This window comes from Kogia breviceps, chromosome 19, assembly GCF_026419965.1.
Source record: "Kogia breviceps isolate mKogBre1 chromosome 19, mKogBre1 haplotype 1, whole genome shotgun sequence".
NCBI lineage: Eukaryota > Metazoa > Chordata > Mammalia > Artiodactyla > Physeteridae > Kogia > Kogia breviceps.
In genome coordinates, this window is record NC_081328.1 from 51,380,194 (window position 1) to 51,403,220 (window position 23,027).

At 48.3% G+C, this 23,027-nt stretch overlaps 2 protein-coding genes across 3 annotated transcripts; one reads left to right on the top strand and one right to left on the bottom strand.

The window, feature by feature from the left end:
• Positions 1 to 1,267: 1,267 nt before the first annotated feature.
• KCTD2 (potassium channel tetramerization domain containing 2) lies at positions 1,268 to 16,447 on the bottom strand. The gene is made up of 6 exons (XM_059048576.2): positions 16,055 to 16,447; positions 14,344 to 14,452; positions 11,981 to 12,072; positions 7,507 to 7,602; positions 5,259 to 5,384; positions 1,268 to 4,117 (listed from the first exon to the last, which is right to left on the bottom strand). The coding sequence occupies exons 1-6, from the start codon at positions 16,391 to 16,393 to the stop codon at positions 4,088 to 4,090; spliced, it is 792 nt and encodes a 263-aa protein (XP_058904559.1). The 5' UTR covers positions 16,394 to 16,447; the 3' UTR covers positions 1,268 to 4,087.
• ATP5PD (ATP synthase peripheral stalk subunit d) lies at positions 15,617 to 21,657 on the top strand. Of its 2 annotated transcripts, none has more exons than XM_059048590.2 (6): positions 15,617 to 15,696; positions 18,271 to 18,401; positions 18,685 to 18,781; positions 20,945 to 21,016; positions 21,251 to 21,313; positions 21,457 to 21,657. In XM_059048590.2, the coding sequence occupies exons 2-6, from the start codon at positions 18,280 to 18,282 to the stop codon at positions 21,586 to 21,588; spliced, it is 486 nt and encodes a 161-aa protein (XP_058904573.1). In that variant the 5' UTR covers positions 15,617 to 15,696; positions 18,271 to 18,279; the 3' UTR covers positions 21,589 to 21,657. The 2 variants fall into 2 exon arrangements, with proteins under 2 accessions (XP_058904573.1, XP_058904571.1); XM_059048588.2 differs by lacking the exon at positions 15,617 to 15,696 and adding an exon at positions 16,621 to 16,719.
• Positions 21,658 to 23,027: the final 1,370 nt, after the last annotated feature.

Sequence of the window (23,027 nt, forward strand, 5' to 3'; positions counted from 1 at the left end):
AGTGGTTACGACTCTCCGCTTCCACTGCAGGGGGGCGCGGGTTCAATCCCTGGTCGGGGAACTGAAGATCCCACACGCCTCGCGGTGAAGCCGAAAAATTTTTTTAAAAAAGAAGGAAAGAAAAGTAGTTGCGTCTTGTTACGTGGAAGCACAAAGCTGTTCTTATGAAGTTCAAATATGCACAGGTGCGTGCTCGTGGATGTGGAGCAGCCGCCAAGGTGGCAGAGCTGTTGTTAACTCTCAGCCCCAACCCACCCAGACTGCCCTGTGCTGCTGGGGCCGGGAAGCTGCTGAAGGCAGCGGGGGAGGGAGACCGCAAGGCTGGAGGGGAAAAAGAAGACGTGGCCCTTCCTGTTAGAGAAACCACGGCAACGCAGCTTTGCTCTGGCGGCAACAGCTGGTCCCAGCAGTGCGGTTCATTTGCGGTTTTCCACACTCCCAGCACCAGCCTCACTGAGCCCCGAGGTGGCAGCATCCCTCATACAGGGCCCCTCCTCCAAGCCTCGACCGACCCTTTAATGCCGACCTCTTCCCTTTGCTCCCCAGTCCTGGGAGCGATAACTGTGTCCTGCAACCACTACAGCTGTGACACCCGAGTCCCCTGGGCCCTGTCCTTTCTCCACCACCTGTTAACGATGGCTGTGGTCTCCCGTCGGAGCTCCACCACCTGTTAACGATGGCTGTGGTCTCCCGTCGGAGCTGTTACAGCCACACACCCTGCTCAGTACCTTTCTGTATACGCGCCACCTCCCCAGCTGTAAGCGCCCCAAAGGAGGGACGACCTAACGCCTTTTGACGATCCCACACCCCGCCTGACGCCTTAGGGATCAATACTTAACGTGCTCGGTGACTTGATTCTCACCTCATGTTTCTTGCTCCTCCTCTTCCTTGCAGAGAAAATGGGTACCCCATCCCTTATTCTCTTCCAGGAAGGCTTTTTTCCCTTAAAAACCACCTCGTACCCCTCCCCCTGCCTCTTTCCGGCTCTCTGGTGGGAAGCCCATCTGTCCCCACCTTCTGTTTCTGGGCCCTCTCTGGGTCCTTTCAGATGCAGTAAAATGAAAGCCAGGAGGAAGAAGGCCCAACACCCCCTCAGGCAGTTTTAGCAGCAGGAGAAATCAGGGCTTTGTAAGGAGCCCTGCTAGAAAAAGGGGCAGTGAAATTCATCTCCTGAGGACAGCCTGAGAATCATCAATAGAGAGTGACGGCAGGGACCTGGAGCTCCCAGCATCGGAAAACATACACCAAAGGTTTCAAGATTCAGAAGTTTGTTTCATGTCTTTATTGACCAGAGAGGGAAAAAAAAGGGTCACAGCATTTCAGACTTTATTCAAACACACAAATGGTAACAAAGGGCACCCACAAGTGACACGCATGGTCCCTAAGGCCTGGCTCAAAGGCCATGCTGGAAGGTGTGGGTGACTTCTCAGCCCTACTCCCTCAGCATCTCTGTCCCTTCCTCCTCTGCACCTCACGGACACCCCTGAGATCAGTTAAAATTGTGCAGAAACTAAGTTACTCTAGAGGAGGTTGGGCCCCGCCTCACTGCCAAGAAAGAGGAGCAGGTTCTCAGGAGGAGATGGAAGCGGGCTTCTGGGGCTGTCACTCGGGAGGTGCCAGGCTGCTCCCTGGGTCTGGCCTGCATCACCCACGGCCTCGGACCTGGGCGGGGAAGGAAGCAGGGAGACACTCCCCACGTGGCGGCCCTGGGCAGCTGGAGAGCGTGGGTCACTGATATCTAGTATCACGTGGATCACGTGATGATAGCCCCTAGCCAACGGCCAGACCTCTGCCTGAAGTTACTCTCCCGGAGGGAGAGGGCTTTCGAGAAAAAAAAAACACCAACTAGGTTCACAAAGGGCTTGGGTAAAATACTTTCCCAGAAACCTTAAGAAACGAATCACTCTCAGATTCCTGGAGCATTGGAACAACTGAAATTGTCACGGGGTTGCCGGGAGGAGGGAAACTTGGTGAAAGGCAGCCCTCTAGTTCCTCAGATCACTTCGCAAGGGGCTCGGCAGTCTTTTCGCAGGCTCCACGGTGGACCTCGGAGAAGCATGATGAGAGAAACAACGCATCCTGAGGGGCTGGCCCACGCCTCCTCGCTCCTTCTTGTTGGCTTGGGACCAGAGGCCGATCATCAGGTGAGCCCCAGAAAGCAATCTGATTGGGCACGAGGCCCCAGGTGCAGCTGCTTTCCCTCCTTTCAGTCTGACGGTTCTCATTCAAATCGGCCAAAGAGCACCTCGCCCACAGTTCTGTCCTACTCAGGGCAGCTTTTCCTTGACGCACTCAAAATCTTTTTTTTTTTCCCAGAAAGATGACAGGATGGACATCTGTCACCTTTCTGAAGGGGTGACTGTTTTTATTGTAGGTAGAAGTTCCTCTAACATTTTACAACTGTAAAAAATCCTGGGCTGGGGCCAGACTCCCGGGGTGCCGACGTGCACGTTCACGTTGGTGCGCAGACGTGGCGTGTCAGCAGACGCCCTGGATACACACTTCCACCCTACTTACTCCACACAGACACGTGAGGGCAACGTGAGAATCCTGGAGAAGAGTTAGGCCACCTGGGCAGCGGCGGGTCACAGGCTCAGAAGACATTTGGCAGAGTCGATAGTCATTTCCAAAACACCATGACCCCAGACCCATGCAGTAAGCAGCTGAGCTGTGGAGCAGAGAGAACCTCAGCTTTAAGGTGCCCAGGAGCCATGGGCTTGAGGGGGCTTTTATGGATGGAGCATTCCCCGCGGGCACCTCCCCCTCCTCCAGACCATCTGCCACCCTAAGAGGGTCACCCGGGGAAAAGTCAGGATTCTCTGGCCCCTTTGCGTTCCATGACGGTTCACCGAGACTCAAAAGCTTAGAGTCCAGTCACGAGCTCTGAGGGCACAGCCCAAAGGAGGGCTTTGCTCCTCTGGGTCCAACAGCGTGTGATCCTCGACGCCTTGGCGCTCCACAGAAAGAAGTGGTGGTGAGGGTTAGGTCAGAGATGGGGGAGTCCTCAGGCTGCCCAGCAAACGCACGCACGCTACGGGGGACGGTGAGGGGGGCTCACTGACGCCGCCCAGGTCAGAAACCAAGAAGAGACACAAATATCGCACTTTTGGTCCAGGCATTTCCAAGAGACGATCACAAAAATGATACCACTTTTGGATACTACAACATAACACATTTGGCAACTTTCAAAGAAAACAGGCGTCCCCACCCCAAGCCATCGAGGGTCCAAAGTTCCTTTACCCTCAGCCCCAGTTTAAAAAGTCAGGAAAGGAAGATGGGCCAATGGAGGGCAAGAAAAGGCTGCAGAAGCAGTTACATCAACTACCTAAAGCGCCTGTCTGTCTGTCTCATTCGGCGCAGGATGCCGCCTGCCTCAAACCTCTTCTTGGGGAGAAAGCAAGCTATCCGGGGGGGTCCAGGCTGCTGGAGAGAAACGACGCAAAGCTGGACGTGGTAGCAGCTGGGTGCCCTGAATCCAGAGCTGCGATTCCCCAGTCTCCAACCACAACCAAGGACACCCTATCCTCCCCCTCCTCCAAGAGGCTTTGTTCACAGGAATGTGGGGTACTCAGTTCAACAACCTGAAGCTAGAACCCTCGGCATCTGCTGCATTATTCTGGGGTGCACGGGCGGGGAAAGATGGTGTGACAAAGCGGCTGCCAACGTCCGATGTGGCCCACTCAGGTGGAAACACGGCGCAGCGCAGGGAAAAACCTCTTCGTTTGCTCCAGCTTCCTTGAAGCACAGCATATGTGCAAAGACCTAGGCCTTCCTCTTCCCCTCCCCTTAGCCCTAGATCAGCTCCAGCTGGGAACCCGGCCCAGCTGCCCTTGTAAAGATGTGTTATAACACCGGCTAAGAAAACAGAAGCAGGTACTGAAAAGGTATTCTGCAGCCGGAAGCGGCCTCTGTCTTCCGGTTCCTGTGGGTGGGGCTGGGGCTCCTTTGGTTTTGACCAGAACACTTCTCCACCGGGGGGCCAGGCTCAGCTTTGCTTTGCAGTAGCTCGGTTACTGTACAGGAGCAAGATTTAACTTCACAGAGGTGCTCTGCTGGGTTGCTTTCTCGTCGGTTAGGACTCCGGACTTTACATCCGAGATCCTCTCTCCTGAAGAATCTGGAAGGGGAAGGTGGGGGAGAGGGCTGAGGCTTGGAGGCTGGATGCAGACTGCTTTTGGGCGGCGGTTGCTCACCAGACCGCCGAGGGAAGAGAAAGAGACCTGGAGCCGCTTTCCAGTGGACCCCGCGGAGCAGCACGACAATGCCTGTTACCCCAGGAAGCCAGGCAACCGCCCCTGAAGCATCGCACTTGTAAAAGGCTTTTGCTGAACACGGCAAGCCCTGAGTTTATGCGCTGTTGGACCACATCCCCTGTGAGAAAGGACATGGTCCGGGCTCACCACATACTGATGATTTAGAAGCATGTATGTGTGTCTGTGTATGGGGGCGGGGGCACAGTGGAGGAAAAAAGATACCAGTGTGCAACTATTTTCCGGTAACTTCAGGGTGTCGGGGGGCGGGGGGAATCACAAAGGCAGCCAATCACCTTTTCTCTTGAGATGGCAGAGAAAGAGAGAGAGAGAGAACAGTTTCAAAATATAAAGGTAAAATACTTGACAATTTTGAGTTTCAGAATTCTCACCTTATAGTAATTAATGGCCATAAGCTTTTTCACTGATTTGACAGAAGCTGGGAAAAGAATACCCTATTTTGGTTCACGTGTCCTAACTAAAAGCCTCTGTCACTGCTCCAAAACTCCTGATTTAATATGCAACAGTCAGGGGCTCCCCTGGTGGCGCAGTGGTTGAGAGTCCGCCTGCCGATGCAGGGCACACGGGTTCGTGCCCCGGTCCGGGAAGATCCCACGTGCCGCGGAGCAGCTAAGCCCTTGCGCCACAACCACTGAGACTGCGCTCTAGAGCCGGCGAGCCACAACTACTGAGCCCACAAGCCACAACTACTGAAGCCCGTGCTCTGCAACAAGAGAAGCCACGACAACGAGAAGCCCACACACCGCAACGAAGAGTAGCCCCCGCTCGCCGTGACTAGAGAAAGCCCGCGTGCAGCAACAAAGACCCAACACAGCCAGAAAAAAAAAAAAAAAAAAAATTTACAACAGTCAAAAGCCCCAAATGAAGGGGAAATGCAAAGCTGGCTTCAGAAGGAAAGGGAAGAACCTGTGAGCAACAGTTCAGGCAAGGCCTGCACAGGGCCTGGGAGCAAAGAGTCGGAGACGCAGGTCGGGTGAAGCGGCTTACCTTTGCCTTCTCGCTGGGCTCGATGACGACGCCGTTGGTGGAATTATTTAATTCCCTGGAGACAACACAGAGGAATTCTGCCTGGTCCTCACTTCCATAGTTATAGGAAGATCCGATGCTGATTAGCTGAGAAAACAAGAGTACGGTGAACATACAAATAGTGATCTTAAAATATTCAAGTGTCACGCAAATCAAACCCTCCCCCTCCCTGGATTTTTGTTGTTTTGATTCTCAAAGGAGGAAGAACTCTCTGGGTCTATCGAGGCCCCAGGGGATAACTGGAGCTCAGCTGTCCACCAGGCTTCCCCCAAGAAAAGCGAGTTCTGCCACTGTCCCCTCACCCAAGCACTTGAAACAGTGCCAAAGGCAGCAGCCAGGATTGATATGGTCACATTATTCCTTCTAGCAAACACTGAGGGGAAACAGAATGCTTCTGTGAATGAAAACGGACACTTGCTTCAGCCAAAACACCTACACAGAGCTGGCTCATCTTTAAGCAGGAGTCCTAGACAGGGGACTGGCGCTCGGGAGGCTCCGGAAAGCACCACGCGAGTCACTGAAGAGCTACTCTAAGCCAAATGCTGCTGGAACTTCTGACCTTTCCGGGGAATTAAACCCAGGCTCTAGTCTAAAGAGGAAGTGCACATGCAGAGAGGGGGAAGCTGCGCCCGAGGGCGTGGTCATCCTGCCAAGTCCGCCAGGCCTCAAGTCGGGAGACCATGACTGGCTTGCCGTATGACCGGGCTGCGGACACCTCAGCCTTCCTGGGCCTTAACTTCCTCCTCCGCGTAACGGAGTCAAAGGGAGCAGACTTGGCCCTCCACAGCACATCAATAAGATGAGAAAAACAGGATAAATTATTCATTAGTCTCACAAAGAATAGTTTTTAAAAGTTGTTATAGAGGCTTCCCCGGTGGCACAGTGGTTAAGGAGCCACCTGCCAAGGCAGGGGACACGGGTTCGAGCCCTGGTCCAGGAAGATCCCACATGCCGTGGAGCACCTAAGCCCGTGCGCCACAACTACTGAGCCTGCGCTCCAGAGCCCGCAAGCCACAACGAAGAGTAGCCCCCGCTCGCTGAAACTAAAGAAAGCCCGAGTGCAGCAACAAAGACCCAATGCAGCCAAAAATAAATAAATAAATTTATATATATATTTTTAAAAAGTTGTTATAACATCCTTTGTCTTTGAAACTTTATACCAGGGGAGAAAATACTTCTGGAGTGGAAGTATGGTGACATTTTGCAACCCACACCTGAACAAGAACTAGGCCGACACATACAGGTAGCACTGATTCTGCAGTGGAAGCCAAGTGTAAGGAACCATCCAGTATTGGCTCTGAAGACAGAGACACCTGTGTGTTTGATCTATAACATAACACTGTTAACACACAGAGTAACTCTTATTTAAGAAGGTAAGCTTACGGTGACAGCTCAGCTGACCTCTTAAACTACCTAAAAACAGGCATGATTCACTGAATTTATAACACAGTCATTCTATTCATGCTCAGCCTCCCTCTGTGTTTTGAAGACAAGAGATGAACAATTCTGCCATCTAATGGAAGAAAGCAGTAAAATTCTGGCTCTCAGACACTTTTGTTTTGATGCCTCGGTCACCAGCACAAAGCTAAAGAACAGAAACCCACAGAGTGAATGGAAAGGACCTCGCCACCCTCCTTGATGTCTGATCCCTTCACAGCACGGCTGTTCGCTACACCGTGCGTGCGTGCGTGCGTGCGTGCGTGCTGGATGGCGCACATACTCGGAACGATGAAGATCTGACCCTGGGATAAGCAAAGGGAGCGCTGTTGCTAAACCCTAGTCTTCTTTAGCTACTTATTCTAGAAGGTGTCAACAAAGCAGGTTTTTTTTTAGACATCTTTATTGGAGTATAATTGCTTTACAATGGTATGTTAGTTTCTGCTTTATAAACACAGCACTTTTGAAAGGAATCCCTCTGAGGGAAAAAAGCCCAGAGAGGCACTTTCAAGCCTAAACAAGCTGTCTGGCTCTCGGGGCAGAACCATGTGGAAACTCTGGATATGAAACTGGGAGACACAAGCCTATCCTCAGTCCTCCCCAACTCATCACGTCCTACTGCGCAAAGAATCCACGCGGAGTGGCTCTTTCTCCGTTTTGGAACAGGATCACAGCTGGCCCCGACCCGACTCCCAGGGTGATTAACTGGCTACAGACGGCGACTGGCTCCGAGGCTGAGATACAGGGCTGCTCCCACGTTAAGAGACATTACCTGTTCGAATTTCCAACCGTCAGACATAGTGGACACCATTTGCGTGAGCTCCTCTTCTTGGCACTGCAGGACTCTGTACACGTGCTTCACGGGGCCCTGTGACAACCACACACAGACTCTGAGGACCGGTTTCAAGGGCCCAGCAGTTTGCAGCTGCCTCGGTGAGGCTCTCCAAGAAATAAAGACTGGAAAGGAGTTTGCTTGGAATTTTCTTCTTGGTGGCCACCCGCTATCCCCTTTGCAAGCGGCACTGTAGTTTTTCAATAAAAACTTACCCAAGAAAGAAAATAAGGGATCCAAGAACATGAATAAAATAAAAGAATCCTGAACTCTGGAGGGATGAATTATGTGAGTGACCACGCTGATAAACTGAAGACTTCATCTATTTCCCAAAGTAGAAAATAAGAGTAAAACTGCTCGGGACCAGAAAGCCACATTTTCTTCTTCAGTCACTACAGTTGACAGACACGGTGAAAATGCAGACCATATCTTGGTTTACTCAGAATGATACATTTTATACGGGAATAATACATTAAATAGGGACCACATAATGTACACATGTTCAAGCTATTCTACCCTCTGCTGAAGCTACCTGGAAGTGTTTCACTGTCACATGGTAACATTTCTGTTATAGATATGCATATAATAAAAGACAAATATTTGGTCTTTGTTCCTGGTTCCTGGCACAGACCTCCTAAAATGTTTGGAAACTCCTGAGTGACAGAAGTGTCTTTTGGGGACTTCCCTCGTGGTCCAGTGGGTAAGACTCCTCGCTCCCAATGTAGGGGGCCCAGGTTTGATCTCTGGTCGGGGAACTAGATCCCACATGCATGCCCCAACTAAGAGTCCGCATGCCACAACTAAAAGATCCCTCATTCTGCAACGAAGATCCGCGTGGCAGCCTAAATAAATAAATAAATAAATGGGGGGAGTGTCTTTTGTATGCTAATGAGCTGGTCACCAGAAAGACTGAGGGAGTTAGAGGATTAGAACTTTCAGCCCCATCCTGTGACCCTGGGGGAAGGGGGAGGGACTAGAGATTGAGTTCAATTACCAAAGGCCACTGATATAATCAACCTTCCCTACCAAATGGAATGTGCTGAAAAACCCCTAAGCGATGGGTTCAGGGACCTTCCAGGTTGGCAAACACATCCGTGTGTCGCGCAGTCGGGGGGTGGCGCGTGCTGACTGCACGGGGACAGAGGCTCCTGTGCTCAGGACCCTTTAGGACTTCACCCCATGAATCTCTTCATCTGGCTGTTCATTTGTATCCTTCATAATAAACTATAGTAAGTAGAGCATTTCCTGAGTTCCACGAGTTAGTCCAGTAAATTACTGAACGTGAAGGGGGCATTGTGGGAGCCCCCGAATTTGTCGCCAAGCCAGACACAGTGCAGGCGGCTGGGGACCCAGACTTACAACTGGCGTATGAGACCCGTGGAGTCTGACGCTGACTCTGGGTGGTCAGGGTAAGGACAGGATTGAACTGCTGGTCACCCAGTTGGTGTCAAAGATTCAGAGAAAGGCCATTTGCTGGCCAGACTCAGCTCTCTAGAACATAAGCTAGAACCTAAAGCCAAAAGGCAGAGCAACTGAAATGGATGCCCCAGAGCCGTAGCACTAAGGCCCCTGCACTTCACTGACACTTGAGATCTGGCCCAAGGGGGACGAGACACCCAGTCGCGAGAGAGCCAGGGTGGCTGCAGGGAGGGGCAAGCTCGCCACATGGAAGTTCCAGTTCGCAGAAGGACAATTACAGGCGCACAGGAGGACTCGGTATTTAGCAATCTGGGACCATTCAGTGTTGGGTGCAAAGCTGCATACTCACTGCCCACCCCAGAGGGCATAAGGCACAAACAGCAACCCAGGTTCATAACAATGACTCCTGGTCATGGAGAGAGGGGTCAGTTATGTCCAATCGGATTTTAAGGAAATATGGACTGTTTCCTTAAGAATGATGAAAGCTTAACATTTTTTCAAAAGGACAAGCTGGCTTCAGCTACCTGGAAAATTAGTTTTAGAACAACCTGGGGAATACTGGATAAATAAAAGCAGCTACTGACCACCGAGTGCTACAAGCCCCAAGTGTTACCCCCTTCTCTTCTAGCTTTCACTGCAGTCCTGGAAGGCAGGTGTTGGCTTCCTTCCACACATGGGACGCTGGTGTTTGGAGCACAGTATCTTGCCCGAGCTGTACAGTGATTAAGTGGATTGGAGGTAGAGCTGGGACTTGAGCCCAGGTCGGCCTGACAACACTATAATCTTTCTTGTATACTCTGTCCTTCTACATGAGGTACAGCTACCATTAAACAAGGTGCTAAGGTAAAAAAAATTTTCTTCCATGTAAAATATAGGACAAATCTTCCGACAATTTCAATTACTCTAGCCATGCATTTCGGAAACAACCAGATGTTTTATATTATAAGATGCAGAGCATCCAAAAGACCTGATAGTGGCCACGGCTGTCAAAGTCCCAGGTATTTAAGATGTCTGTACTTCCTCTTTTTTAGTCTTCTCTTCCACAGTAAACCATTGGTGCTCTCAAATGCGCCAAGATTGATCACCGAGCAAAAACTACTACCAGGGACAGCAGAGTAACAGAATGGTGGGAGCCACTAAAAGAGATGTGAGGTCACTGAGAAAAGGCAGAGGAGGTCCCCCACATCTTGGGCTTCGCTCTATTGTCTGCCATGTGTGTCTCCTTTCAATGCAGACGAGTTAAAGGAGATAACGTGTTTGAAGGGACAGCCACAGAAATCCACACTCAGCCTTAGAGCCACGTGGGACAAATGCAAAAGGGGACATCACTGAACAACATCAAATCCATTGCCCGGAGTTCCACTAAATAAAGACGACAGATGGAAAGATTAATTAACATCAAAAGGGTCTTGACATTCCTAGAATAAAAAAGCTTCCAACTGGGTATAAATGCACAAGCCTCGGAATCTAGAGAACTAATTAAGTGCTGTCATCAAATAGATGAGCATCTAATGATGCTCTCAAGGTATCTGCTAATGACAAAGAACTGAGTGTTCAGGGGCCACGATTCGAATGGTTTCAAATGACACACTCTATGGTACCATCAATATTTATATTAAGCAATCAAAGGGGTATTTTTGGAATGTGGAAAACGGAGGATGAGGCAATATTCTCAGAATGTCTGATCTATTAAGTATCTATAATAGTGAAAGATGCCATGTAAATATACTATGAGATGGCAGAAAGATTGGTGGCACTAGATCATATTTCATATGGTAATCTGCAAACCAACTACAAGTTCATCTTTGAACATTAAAAAGGAGCCTTTCAGCCATTGGGCAGATGTAAGAGAACTAAATGAATAAGCCCTTCTTTCCACCTTTGCAAAGTGCTAAAGATAAAATGTATAAAAGAGTTCAGTTTTTATCATAGGTGTCCGTTATTCATCCAGATAATTCCATTTAGAGCCAGAAAAATTTTGATATATGAAGTCTAACACAGAAAGAGCAAGGAACTATTTTTTACTTTTGAAAAGGAACATACTGCCTTCTTATTTCAAGGAAAATTCTATATTGCAATAGATTAGATCTCAAGAAAGCAACCACCACCGGTATCTGATGGGTTAAGAGGCGAGTCATGCTGGAGGCCAACTCTGCCCGTTACTGCAGCTAAACTCTCTTAAAATAGAGCCTAAATACATGAAAGGGAGTGTCTGTGTTTCTTGCTAGACTTTAAGCTTCTTGAAGGCGTGGACCTTCTCCTATCAGTTGGGGTCCCCAGGGCCTAACAGAAGCTATTGTGGCCACTTACTTAAGACACATGATGGGTGATGCGACATGAAATGAGGTAAGAGTGCCTTACTGCCTTCCATTCTGTTCTCAAACTATGTGGCAAATTCTGTTTGATTTTTGTTACCATATCTACTAAGTTAACATAAAAATCCAGACTTCATAATAAAAAGAGAAGCTTGATATTAGTTTCTTAGAAGCATGATTCACAAACCACTTGCAAAGTCTACGCCATGACTGGTTTCAAGAGGCTGTCAGGAGCTGGATGTGACATGGTCACAGGCTGAAGGCTGGTCCTAATAAACAGAAGCCAACAGGTGGAAGCAAGACCTTGTTTGGCCTCCACGTGGACAGGAAGGGAGGCAGCTACACTGCCGGAAAGAACAGGCTTTGAACCTCAAGTGCAGTGGCTCCTCCCACTGCCAAATGGAGAGCAGCCACAACCTCCTACTCTTCTAAGGGGACACGGGGCTGTTTTGTCTTCTTTGTGATTTCTTCTCCTCTGTTTCCTTGTTCTGAACAAGTCTGGCAGAGTACACGCTGTCTGTCTCGCAGCCGGACAGTGTGCCGCACAGGGGCCCCCGGCTCTATGGGGAAAGGCAGGGCTCTGGCCAAGCAGCACGTCATCCATTTCAAATCACACCCAGACACATGGACAAAGACAGCCACTTGGGATATCTTCCCCTTAAGAGTTCAAAACCCATTACCTGTGAAGTTCTGTTCTCGTTGTCCCGTATCCTTTCCTTAACAAGTCGCACGAGAGACGCAATGTTGTAAAACTCCGCTTCCTCCAGCACACCTAGAAGGACCAAACTGTAGTTAGATGTGTGTCAATTCCCCAGAAAACGGCAGGAAGAGGCTGGAGTTCATGAGTTTGCTAAGAACTCCATCTTTCAAATGCAAGTCTAGTCTATCTCCTTCAGCCTGGGAACTGTTTCTTTGCTGTTTGATGTGCACCCGTGACCTTTTCCCCAACGGCAGTGAGTCAACAGTGCTCTGTTTACTCCGTTTCACCCCTGCAGTTTCCCACCTGGCACCTTCCCCTGCTCTCCCTGCACCTGCCCGTGAGCTGCAGGACACCTTTACCATATGTCACTTAGTTCCCAGAACTAGTCCCATTGGACAACTCTTGAGCTTGCAATTTCTACCCAGTTTGTCCTAAAAATGACCAAAGGTGTGTGTGTGTGTGTGTGTGTAAATTTATGTGGACCAAATTTAACAAGATGCTTATTATTTGAACAATATAAAAGGCAGTCATTGAAAGAATCCCATGCATAGGACTTCCCTGGTGGTCCAGTGGTTAGGACTTGGAGCTTTCACTGCCATGGCCCTGGGTTCAATGCAAAAAAAAGAATCCCATGCTAAACAAAATCAAAGGCCTAAGACAGGATAACTAAGTGGAATGTATGATCCTACACCAGGAAAAAAATTTGCTATGAATACCATTAATGGAACAACTGATAAAATTAGAATATAAGCTATAGTTAAGGTGTTTATCAATATTAAGTTTCCTGAATTTGATAACTGTATTGTGGTTATGTGAGAGAATGTCCTGTTCTTGAGAAATACACACTGCAGCATTAAGGGGTGAAGTCTGTAACCTAGTCTCAAATAGCTCTAAAATAAAAACTAGAAGAGGGAGAGGAAAAAAAGCAGGGAGGAGGAAAGAGAGAATGAATTGTAATGCAAATATGACCAAAAAATGTTAAAAATTGGTGAATCTGGGTAAACGGAGTTCTTTGTACTATTCTTGCCCTTTTCTCTAACTGAAATTATTTCAAAATGATTTTTTTTTTCAAAATGAATTTTTTTAAGGCATTAGAAAAGATGCTTCGGATTCCTCTTTTCAAGAAACAAGAGTACCCATGAGTTGGTAATTGCTGAAGCTGGATGGTGGGTGGAATTTACTGCACCATTCCCATTACTTTGTATGCATTTGAAATGTTAAGGAAAAAAAAAAGGGAGGGGGCATTTTTTTTTTTTTTTTTAAAAAGGGAGAGTGATTCCTCTTTTGACTGGTTTTAACAGCAGTGTTCTGCAGCCACTTCATTAATTAGCACGGCCATTACAGCTTTCTCACGCAGAGCTAAAGTTCCCAGGTCAGGGTGCCCTGGCTCTAGGGACTGGCCCCACTCTTCAACTGAATGACTCAGTGAGACCAAGATAGCCTTTTATTTTTATTTTTTTTAACATCTTTATTGGAGTATAATTGCTTTACAATGGTGTGTTAGTTTCTGCTTTATAACAGTGAATCAGCTATACATATACATATACCATCATATCTCCTCCCTCTTGTGTCTCCCTCCCACTCTCCCTATCCGACCCCCAAGAGAGCCTTTTAGAAAGATGTCTAGACCCACTTACAGTCCAAACGCTCTACAAACCAAAAAGATGAGTCAAATCACGATGCACCTGACAATGGGCTGGAGAATGAATTAGGTCAGATGCAAAAATTTACAAGGAAGCATGAGATCAGTCTTAAAAGAAATGAGGCCAAGCCTTTATTATTTCTTTTTTTACAGCTGCAAGTTCAAACTAAAATTGAAAGTATGAATAGCAAAATTTCAGAGATTTGTTGCTTCAGGCTGTGGACATTCACTGCTAGTAATAAGTAAATGTAAAAAGGGGTCCTGACAATTCTGCAGGTTCAGAAAAACGCCAAAGCTATCTCCAAAGCTGAGCTACGTAGCTTCCTTCTCCCGAAGGAGGCTGAAGCGAACCGAAAGGGGCTCCTTCAAGACCCTCTCAGACGAGACTAGGTAATTGGAGGCTCCCTATTTATTTTCGTAAAGCTTTCCTACACTATCTACTGCACATGAGCTTGATGAAAACCTCAAAATTCAAATCTCAGGGCTTCCCTGGCGGTCCAGTGGTTAAGACTTCTCGCTCCCAATTCAGGGGGCACGGGTTCAATCCCTGGTTGGGGAACTAAGATCCCACGTGCCGCATGGCGCGGCCAGATAAAAAAAAAAAATAATAAAATCTGTGGAAAAAAAAATTCAAATCTGTGAAACAGCTTTAAAGATTTGACCTGAACTTTGAAAATGCCCAATGCAAACATCATTCTTACCTTCTTCTGCCAACTCCTTCGTAATGATGAGCTTCCCATGACGGAGGTAGTTCAGGATAGGACCAAAGTAGGTAGGGTCCCTGTCAATCAGATAGGCCCCTGTCTCGTCCTGCCAACCAAACATAAGGGTATCATTGTGGAGCTTTCAGACTAAGTCAGGGCAGGGTTTCCACCTCTCTGTCACAATTCACGAGTGAGAGGGCAAGTTTTGCTAGATATTTATCACAAACTATTGGCAAGAAGCCTAACTTTATGTATCTTGTACTTCAAGATCATTTCAGGGACGGTGTTACAGATGCACAGTCATATTCATCATCTAGGCATTAACTTGAACTTCTAAAATTTTTACTGACACAGTTACCAACATTCTTCCTTTGGGATACTTTTTATAAAGAAACCGAGGAAGAAAATGTCATAGTTGCATGATCTAAATTTTTGCTTGAGATGGACATTCTGACTTCTCTATTGTCCCTGAATCACATTCCTAATTCTAAGAAAACCTCTGTTCAGTTGGCAATGCTCCAGAGCTCAGGGCCAACAACAGTGGGAGTCTGCATTGGCAGCTGTAACTCACACACTCCAGATCTGTGCCCACAGGAAGCTTGGCACAGCCAGGACTTGGCTCTGAGCAGTTTTAATCCTACTCATCTTTACAGTAAAGGGAACAAGAAGAAACTGGCTTCTACTGCAACAAGGAAAATTTAGGGTAGATCAAATAATTCCTTTAGAATAAGCAAGGTTTTGGGAACTCTTTAAAGTTAGGGTAGGACAGGTTTCCTTCAATCTGAGATTTATTACAGGAGAGGCAGGAGATGAATAAATGAAATCAACCAACGTTTACCCAACCCTAGCTCTGTTGCAAGGTAACAGCTAAGTGCTCTACGGGATATAAGGCGCTGTAAGCAATGATCAACCCTTTTAAGTCGGAAGCTAAAAGATGAACGTATGAAGTTAAAAAAACAACTCAGACAACAGCTCAAACTGTCTTGTCACCTCTCAACTCCCTGGTTAGCAGCCATGCATCTTGCCCAACAGCACTCTCTGGGTTTCATTTTCCCTGGTCTTAACGGGTCAGCTTAGGTTTGCTCTGGCAAATGACAACCTCTTTCCAAGGAACGTATCTGATCTCAAATATCGACCTAAAACAGTGACAGTTACCAGATAGGAGCTCAGGGACCAGGACCACAGGAAAGAAGTGTGATATCATGAGAAGCACTTCCTGCAGCTGTCGAAGCCATCATCAGACCCAAGCTTTCACCCAACTTGGCAGAGGGGTCCGAGAGGAAGTCTGAGAAAGCTACAAAGATGCCTTAGCTCACCCTGACCCAGTTCTGGACGCATCTGGCACAGGCGGTGAGGGGCTGACGAGGAGCCAAGGGAAAACTCATGCAGACCTGAGGGGCTGGGATGAGAGGTGCAGAGAGGAATACGGAGAAGGGGTGTGGAGTGGGTTCTCGTGGGTGAAGGTGGGCACAGTATGGGGAAGGAGCCGCTGAGAACGAAGGGTGGCGTCAGAGAGAAAGCCCGCGTGCGCCTGAGGATGGGGGAGAATAGCCCCGGGGGTTAGCCTGGCGGGGAAAGAGGAGGAGGAGGGAGGGGGTCCCGGCCCGAGGTGCCCGCCAGCGAGAAGCGTGTTGCAGGAATCGGGCGACAAGCCTAGGAGGAACGAGGGGGTCCGAAGGCCGGGGGCGCGCCCGAGGGAGGGGCACACCTTGTCTGAGTCCAGCTCCGGGTCCTCCTGGCAGCAGAGGCGGCAGAGAAAAGACTTGGGCTCCCGGCCTAGGGTCTGCCTGGTGGTCACGAAGTAGGTGCCGCCCACGTTCAGCCGGACCCAGCGGGCGGCTCCACCGCCCCCTGCCCGCTCGGGTGGTCCGGGACCCGGCTCCAGCGGCTGCGCGGCAGCGGTGGGCTGGCGGCCGTGCCCGCGGGGCGTGGGGCCAGCGGGGCGAGGGCTGGGGGGCCCGCGACCCGGGCCGCCCCCGTCGCCCAACCCACTCCCGCCACCCCCTCCCAGCCCCGCCATCGCCGGGTCCAGTTGCAGCTCCGCCATCTTGGGCCGCCGCTGCCGCCGCCGCTGCCCGCGCGCCGCCGGGCCGGCCCATCTCTTGGCAGGGAGAGCCGGGCCGGCCCATCGGCGGGGGAGGGGCCGGCGGAGAGGGACGGGAGCGCCCCCAACCAGCTCCCGGGGACCCTGGCAGTAGAGGCTAGGCGCCCGCCTTCGGGGACGGGACTTCCGGAACCAACCCCCATCGCCATTGGCTGACCTGAGAAACAGGGCCCGCCCCCTTGGCTTTTGGGCTGGCTGAGTGGAGGCTTTCCGGTGACCCACTTCCGTTCCTTGGTGTTGTGGACTGTGGGCCGCCTGGGTCGGTGAAGGTGAGTGGGGTTTGGGGCCTTAGGTCCGACCCCAGCGGGTTCCTCTGCTCTGCCTCCTGCAAACCTCGGCCCGACCCTTGTCGCGCCCCTACCGAGGACGCTGGGCCCTGCGGTTGCCCCGCTGGCAGAGTGTCCCGGCTGTAACTGCTGCTCCGCGCTCCCTTCCTTTCCCCTCCCCCGAGCGCGAGATCGCAGGGGCCAGTCTGTGACCCCGCCGCCTCTGACTTAGGCGCTTCCACTAACCTTGTCTCGTCCAGCCCGACCCCAGCCTAGCCGACTTCAGTAGTCCGGTTTGGAGGCTGCGGAAACATTGCCGGAAGATAGTTTTAGCTTGCTGAGTGACACCCAGCAGGCTGGAGGGCTGTGCCCTTCCCTCCTCCTGAAGGTTTCAGCATTCGAGCGTGTGGTGCTTTCAGAGCTTCTCAAGTGCAGGTTTCATTTGCCGGTTCAGCAAATATTCACTGAGCACCTTCTGTGTGCAAGATCTGTTCTAGGCGCTGGGGATTCAGCAGTAAATGAAAGACAGCAATCCATTTATGAAGCCTATCTTCTGTGCTTGGAAAGGTCTCTGGAAGGGCACTTATTTCTCTGGTGTATTTAAAAGTCACCTGCTCCTCACCTCCACTCCAGGAAACATAAGCTATCCTGAGAGTGAAAGGAAGCGGCAGGTGTTGGACGAGTGTCCTGAGATCCTGGGGAAGATTTCTTCCATCTTCCTTGTGATCCATTTCAGTCTTCTTCCTAATGTTTGACATTGATCTTATTTAGTTTAAGTTGACTACTTTTCCATATTCTATCCTGGTTTAAAAAAAAATGGCTGTACTCACTTTCCATCTTCTCTCACATTCACACGTATTGAATACCTCTTTTAAGCGTATTGCCAGTATACTCAGGGCATGTGCTAACACTGCAGGGGATCATCAGACATGAATAGGAAGGTGCAGGTGTATTACTAACCTGACAGGGAGGGGGTAGAGAGCCCCTTAAATTTGTATAAGTTTGTAGAGCAAATTGATGTGCGCAATTACGTCTGATATTTTTAACAGCCTTCTTAGGTAAGCAGGGCTATTATCCCCATTTTTCAGGTGAGGAAATTTTGGTCGAGAGTCTGCCCTATTTAACTAAGCCTTGTTGAAATGGGGGTATATTTCAGGTTCTGTGCCCTGGAGAATCAGCGAATAAAACGCGAACCGAGCGGAAATGCATTTAAATTATTTTATGTAATTCATGACTATTGCATTACCAGTATTTCCAAAGATACATGGCGTGCAAACACTACAGAACTGGGCTTTGATAAATTAGGAGTTGGGGAATAGAGGGAGGACCATCTATGGGGGAGAGAATATATTTATTTGCCAAGTTGCACACCTTGAATTTGAAAAGGTAAATTGTCCTCCTCTTCTGATTTAGTAATCCTAGTTCCTTTAGTTGACAGATATACCCACTCATATGATGCTGATCTATTTCTGAAATACTTGAATATTTCTAAGACGCCCTTCAGACGATTCTCTCCAAGAGCCCTGTTTTCATCTGACCAGTTTTATTTTCTAGGATCTCTAGATGGCTGGACGGAAGCTTGCTCTAAAAGCCATTGACTGGGTAGCTTTTGGGGAGATCATACCCCGCAACCAGAAGGCTGTTGCTAACTCCCTGAAATCCTGGAATGAGATCCTCACCTCCAGGTCAGTACCTTGCTGAGAGGAGCCTCTTAACCTCTCACTTAATGTGGAAACAAAATGTGCTTTGGAATTGCACATGAATTTTTGATGTTCTTCCGGCAGAAAGTATAAAGAAATCTGTGCATTTTCCAAATACAAGTAATTTTTTTGCATTCCTTTGATCTCCCTCCAAGGGAAGAGTGTGATGATAGCCCCAGGCCATAGGAATAAGGAACAGGGAAATTGGCTGTGTGAATTTTTTGTTGCTCGTGGAACAATCTTAACTTATGCTTTTCTACGTGTTCAGGTTGGCCGCTCTGCCTGAGAAGCCACCTGCCATCGACTGGGCTTACTACAAGGCCAGTGTGGCAAAGGCTGGCTTGGTGGATGACTTCGAGAAGAAGGTGAGACTTCAGGCAGCTAAAGATCTGGTCTTGTAACACGTCCTGCTTGGGGAGCAGGACGGTGGACAATTACACATCAGGATGACAGAGAGGAAAGAGGGGTGGAATTAACACCCAGAATCCAAAGGAGGCTCAGGAGAGATGGGTGTGGCCAGAGGTCTTATGATGATAGATTTAAATGGTAAATAGGTGCAGAGACTTCAGGGTCTCTTCATTCAGCAGGTTTCTTACCCAGGGAAACAGTATGGCAGAGCCTTAACCTGGGAGCCAGAGGGCTCTTGAGTTGGACGTTTCTGCCCAACTCTGAGTTCCTTCTTAGCTCCCTACCTGTCTCCTTTTAGAACAAACGTAACATTTTTTTTCTACCCTTGTACTGTTTTCCTTTTTTCTCTGCTGTCTTTTTTACTGTCCCTTGTAGCTGGGATCTCTTGCTCACGTATCCTCTTCTGATGTTAAATTTCAGCATCCGTAGTTTGTTTGTTGATTCAACAGTTGCTTATTGAGGGCCCACTCTGTGCCAAGTGCAGTGCTAAGTGCTGGGGCCTCAACACTAAGCTGTCTTCTAAGGAGACCATCTCCTCCATATCCATTATGCAAACATGGCTACGCCAGTCCACTACGGTTTCTTTTAAAAGAGAAGTCAGGGGGGCTTCCCTGGTGGTGCAGCGGTTGAGAATCCGCCGGCCGATGCAGGGGACATGGGTTCGTGCCCCAGTCCGGGAAGATCCCACATGCTGCGGAGCGGCTGGGCCCGTGAGCCATGGCCACTAAGCCTTCGCGTCCGGCGCCTGTGCTCCACAACGGGAGAGGCCACAACAGTGAGAGGCCCGCGTACCACAAAAAAAAAAAAAAAAAAGAGAAATCAGGGGACTTCCCTGGTGGTCCAGTGGTTCGGACTTCGTACTTCCACTGCAGGGGGCACAGGTTCAATCCCTGGTCAGGGAAGTAAGATCCTGCATGCCGTGTGGTGCAGCCAAAAAACATGATAATAATAAATTTTTTTTAAAGATGAAAATCAAAAAGATTTTATATATTTATCATTAGAGAGCGTTGTTACACTGTAGTAAGTAATGCCAAACCATAGTGTAGTGAAACCCAAAGTAATACATTAGTAAAAAAACAATAATTTTCTAAAGCTGTGATCTGGGTAATACAGAGTTGCTACTCAAAATCGAATAAAGCTCTTACTTTCTATTGTGAATTATAGAACACTACTTTTTTTTGGCTGTGTTGGGTCTCTGCTGCTGCGCGCGGGCTTCCTCTAGTCGCAGTGAGAGGGGGCTACTCTTCATTGCGGTGCGCAGACTTCTCATTGCAGTGGCTTCTTGTTGTGGAGCAAGGGCTCTAGGCGTGCAGGCTTTAGTAGTTGTGGCATGCGGGCTCAGTAGTTGTGGCTCATGGGCTCTAGAGCGCAGGCTCAGTAGTTGTGGCGCATGGGCTTAGTTGCTCTGCGGCATGTGGGATCTTTCCGGACCAGGGATCGAATCCGTGTCCCCTGCATTGGCAGGCAGATTCTTAACCACTGCGCCACCAGGGAAGTACTAGAACACTACTTTTTATAAAGCCATATTTTTTGAGGGAAACTTAGTAGTGACATAGAACTGATAAATGTATAAAGTAAATTTTGCTGGACTTTTGTATATAATCATCTCTAGAACTCTGGACATTGAGGATTCATTATGCTGTGGTCAACTTCAAATACTTTCCATTTCCAAATATCTCAATGAATGAGCCTTGTCTTTTACAAATATATGCCAAGCTGGGCAACATCAATGGATCTTCTAAAAGTAATGTAAACGTCTTCTGTTCAATGTTATTTGAGTGCAATAAAATGCAGAATTCTTAAAAAAAAAATCAGAATTTCTTTAGAACTGCAGGGTTCTTTGAGGTCATCAAGTCCAACTCTCTTTATCAAGTGAAGAAACTGAAGCTCACTGTAATAAAGAATTGTCCAAGGTCTCCAGTTAGTTAGTGATGGGGCAGAGAACCTTGAACTTCCATTGGTAGTCTAGTACTCTTTCCACTACGATGCCCTAGATGCATGCTGGTGTCCTCCCCAAATGGAGAATGTGTTTTTATATGCTCTATTACGATTAGCAGCTTTGAGCCCTTTTTGGGGGCTCTTGGTTATATTTATGACAACTCACTGTCACTGTTTTGTAGTTTAATGCCCTGAAGGTTCCTATGCCGGAGGATAAATATACTGCCCAGGTGGATGCTGAAGAAAAAAAAGATGTAAGTATCTGAGGCTCTTATTCTAAAGTTCTCTTAATTCCTGACAGTTCTGTTTCCTCCTAGTAAGGTTAAGGTGGAGTGACTTTAAAGGATCAATAAAAAGGAATGAACTATTAATAAACACAGTAACATGGATGAACCTCAGAATAATTCTGTGAGTGAAAGAAACCAGCAAAGGAGTACGTACTGTATGATTACGTTTCTGTAAACAGAATTTTTCCCTTCTCTTAAAAGGTGAAAATTTGTGCTGAGTTTTTGTCTCTCTCTAAGAGCAGGATTGAGGAATATGAGAAAGAGGTAAGGATGAGCCTCGGCCTTTGCCTGTATTTCCTCTCTTTCATGGCCACACATCTTTCACCTAGTGGGGGTAACCTGCCTTGGATTCTTTTTTGCATCTCTGCAGCCCTATTTATCTTAACACAGTTCCCGTCTTTTTCTAGCTGGAGAAGATGAAGAACATAATTCCATTTGATCAGATGACCACTGAGGACTTGAATGAAGTCTTCCCAGAAACCAAATTAGATAAGAAGAAGTATCCCTACTGGCCTCACCAGCCAATTGAGCAATTATAAACTTGAGTCTGGGAGAAAGCTCTGGCCCTTGAATTATAAACTCTGGACATTAAAAATAATTATATAGTGTTGTGTGTGTCTGCTCCTTTGTGGTTGAGATAGTTAAACTCTGGAGTAACCTCACCGGGAGCGGAGTTTTTGTTAAAATGGAAAGGTATGCCCATAGGTGTGTGCTGTTGCCCAATGCTGAGGGCCTGTAGGAGCCAATTACTGAGCCCCCAGGGCTGCTGAAATCTTAACAAATAGCAGTAGGGTCGATGACAGTGTTTTTCACTGGAATATGTTAAAGAGGAATCATTATCTACTGATTGCCTTGAATTATCTCTTTGCTTTCAAACCACTGATTCCTAGGGAGTGCTTCCTGCTGCGTCTATCAGTAAGTCACATGCAGATGTAACAGCAGGGCGAGTAGCAGCCGGGATCTCCTTTTCTGTGCTTCAGCTCTTCAGTTGAAATGTGGTATAAAAAGACGTTTTGTCACAAAGTTAAAACCTGTTATAGCTTTGTATATGCACATAGGAAATTATTTTAATTCCATCGTTTCATTAAAGAAAATCCTAGTATTGATTGTAGTTAGCAGGACTCCTGAGCAATGCCAGGAAATATAGGTGGTTTAAAGTAAGATGAGGTGGTGGGAAAAGTTCTGTTGCCCTTGAAGTCAGAGGACCTGGTATGTCTATTGCTTATGCCTGCCCTTGGCCATTTAGTTGCTGGTTCTAGACTAATCGCTTACCATCTCGGGAGTTTCCTTTCCTCATTTACATACATCACGATTGTAATGAGAATTAAATGAGATAACCTGGGAAGTTTCTTAGTAAGAAAGTGATCTAATTAAAGGCATCTGGCTTGATATGGCTTGATAATGGCTTAAATCCTGTAAGAAAAACCTACCGAGGGGCTTCCCTGGTGGCGCAGTGGTTAGGAATCCGCCTGCCAATGCAGGGGATATGGGTTCGAGCCCTGGTCCGGGAAGATCCCACATGCCGCAGAGCAACAAAGCCCGTGCGCTACAACTACTGAGTCTGCGCTGTAGAGCCCGTGAGCCACAACTACTGAGCCTGCACGCCTAGAGCCCGTGCTCTGCAACAAGGGAAGCCACTGCTTGCATACCACAACAAAGAGTAGCGCCCGCTTGCCATAACTAGAGAAAGCCCATGCGCAGCAATGAAGACCAAAAAAAAAAAAACCTACCAGGGGAAGGGTAATGTGCACAGGCCAACAATTTTGTGACACTTCTGCCAGAGATTCCAGAATTTACTGGAGAAGATCAGTTGCTGATAATGCTCAGAAAAGTAATATAGTCTTAAAGGACATAAGCAGAGGAAGCCTGGGGCACCATCACCCCTAATTTGTAGGGCAGGGGCTAGGCCAAAGGTAAGCTGTAATTGAGGGGCAAGGCATGTTCCACTTAGAGCTGCTTTAGTCGTAACATAATCTGA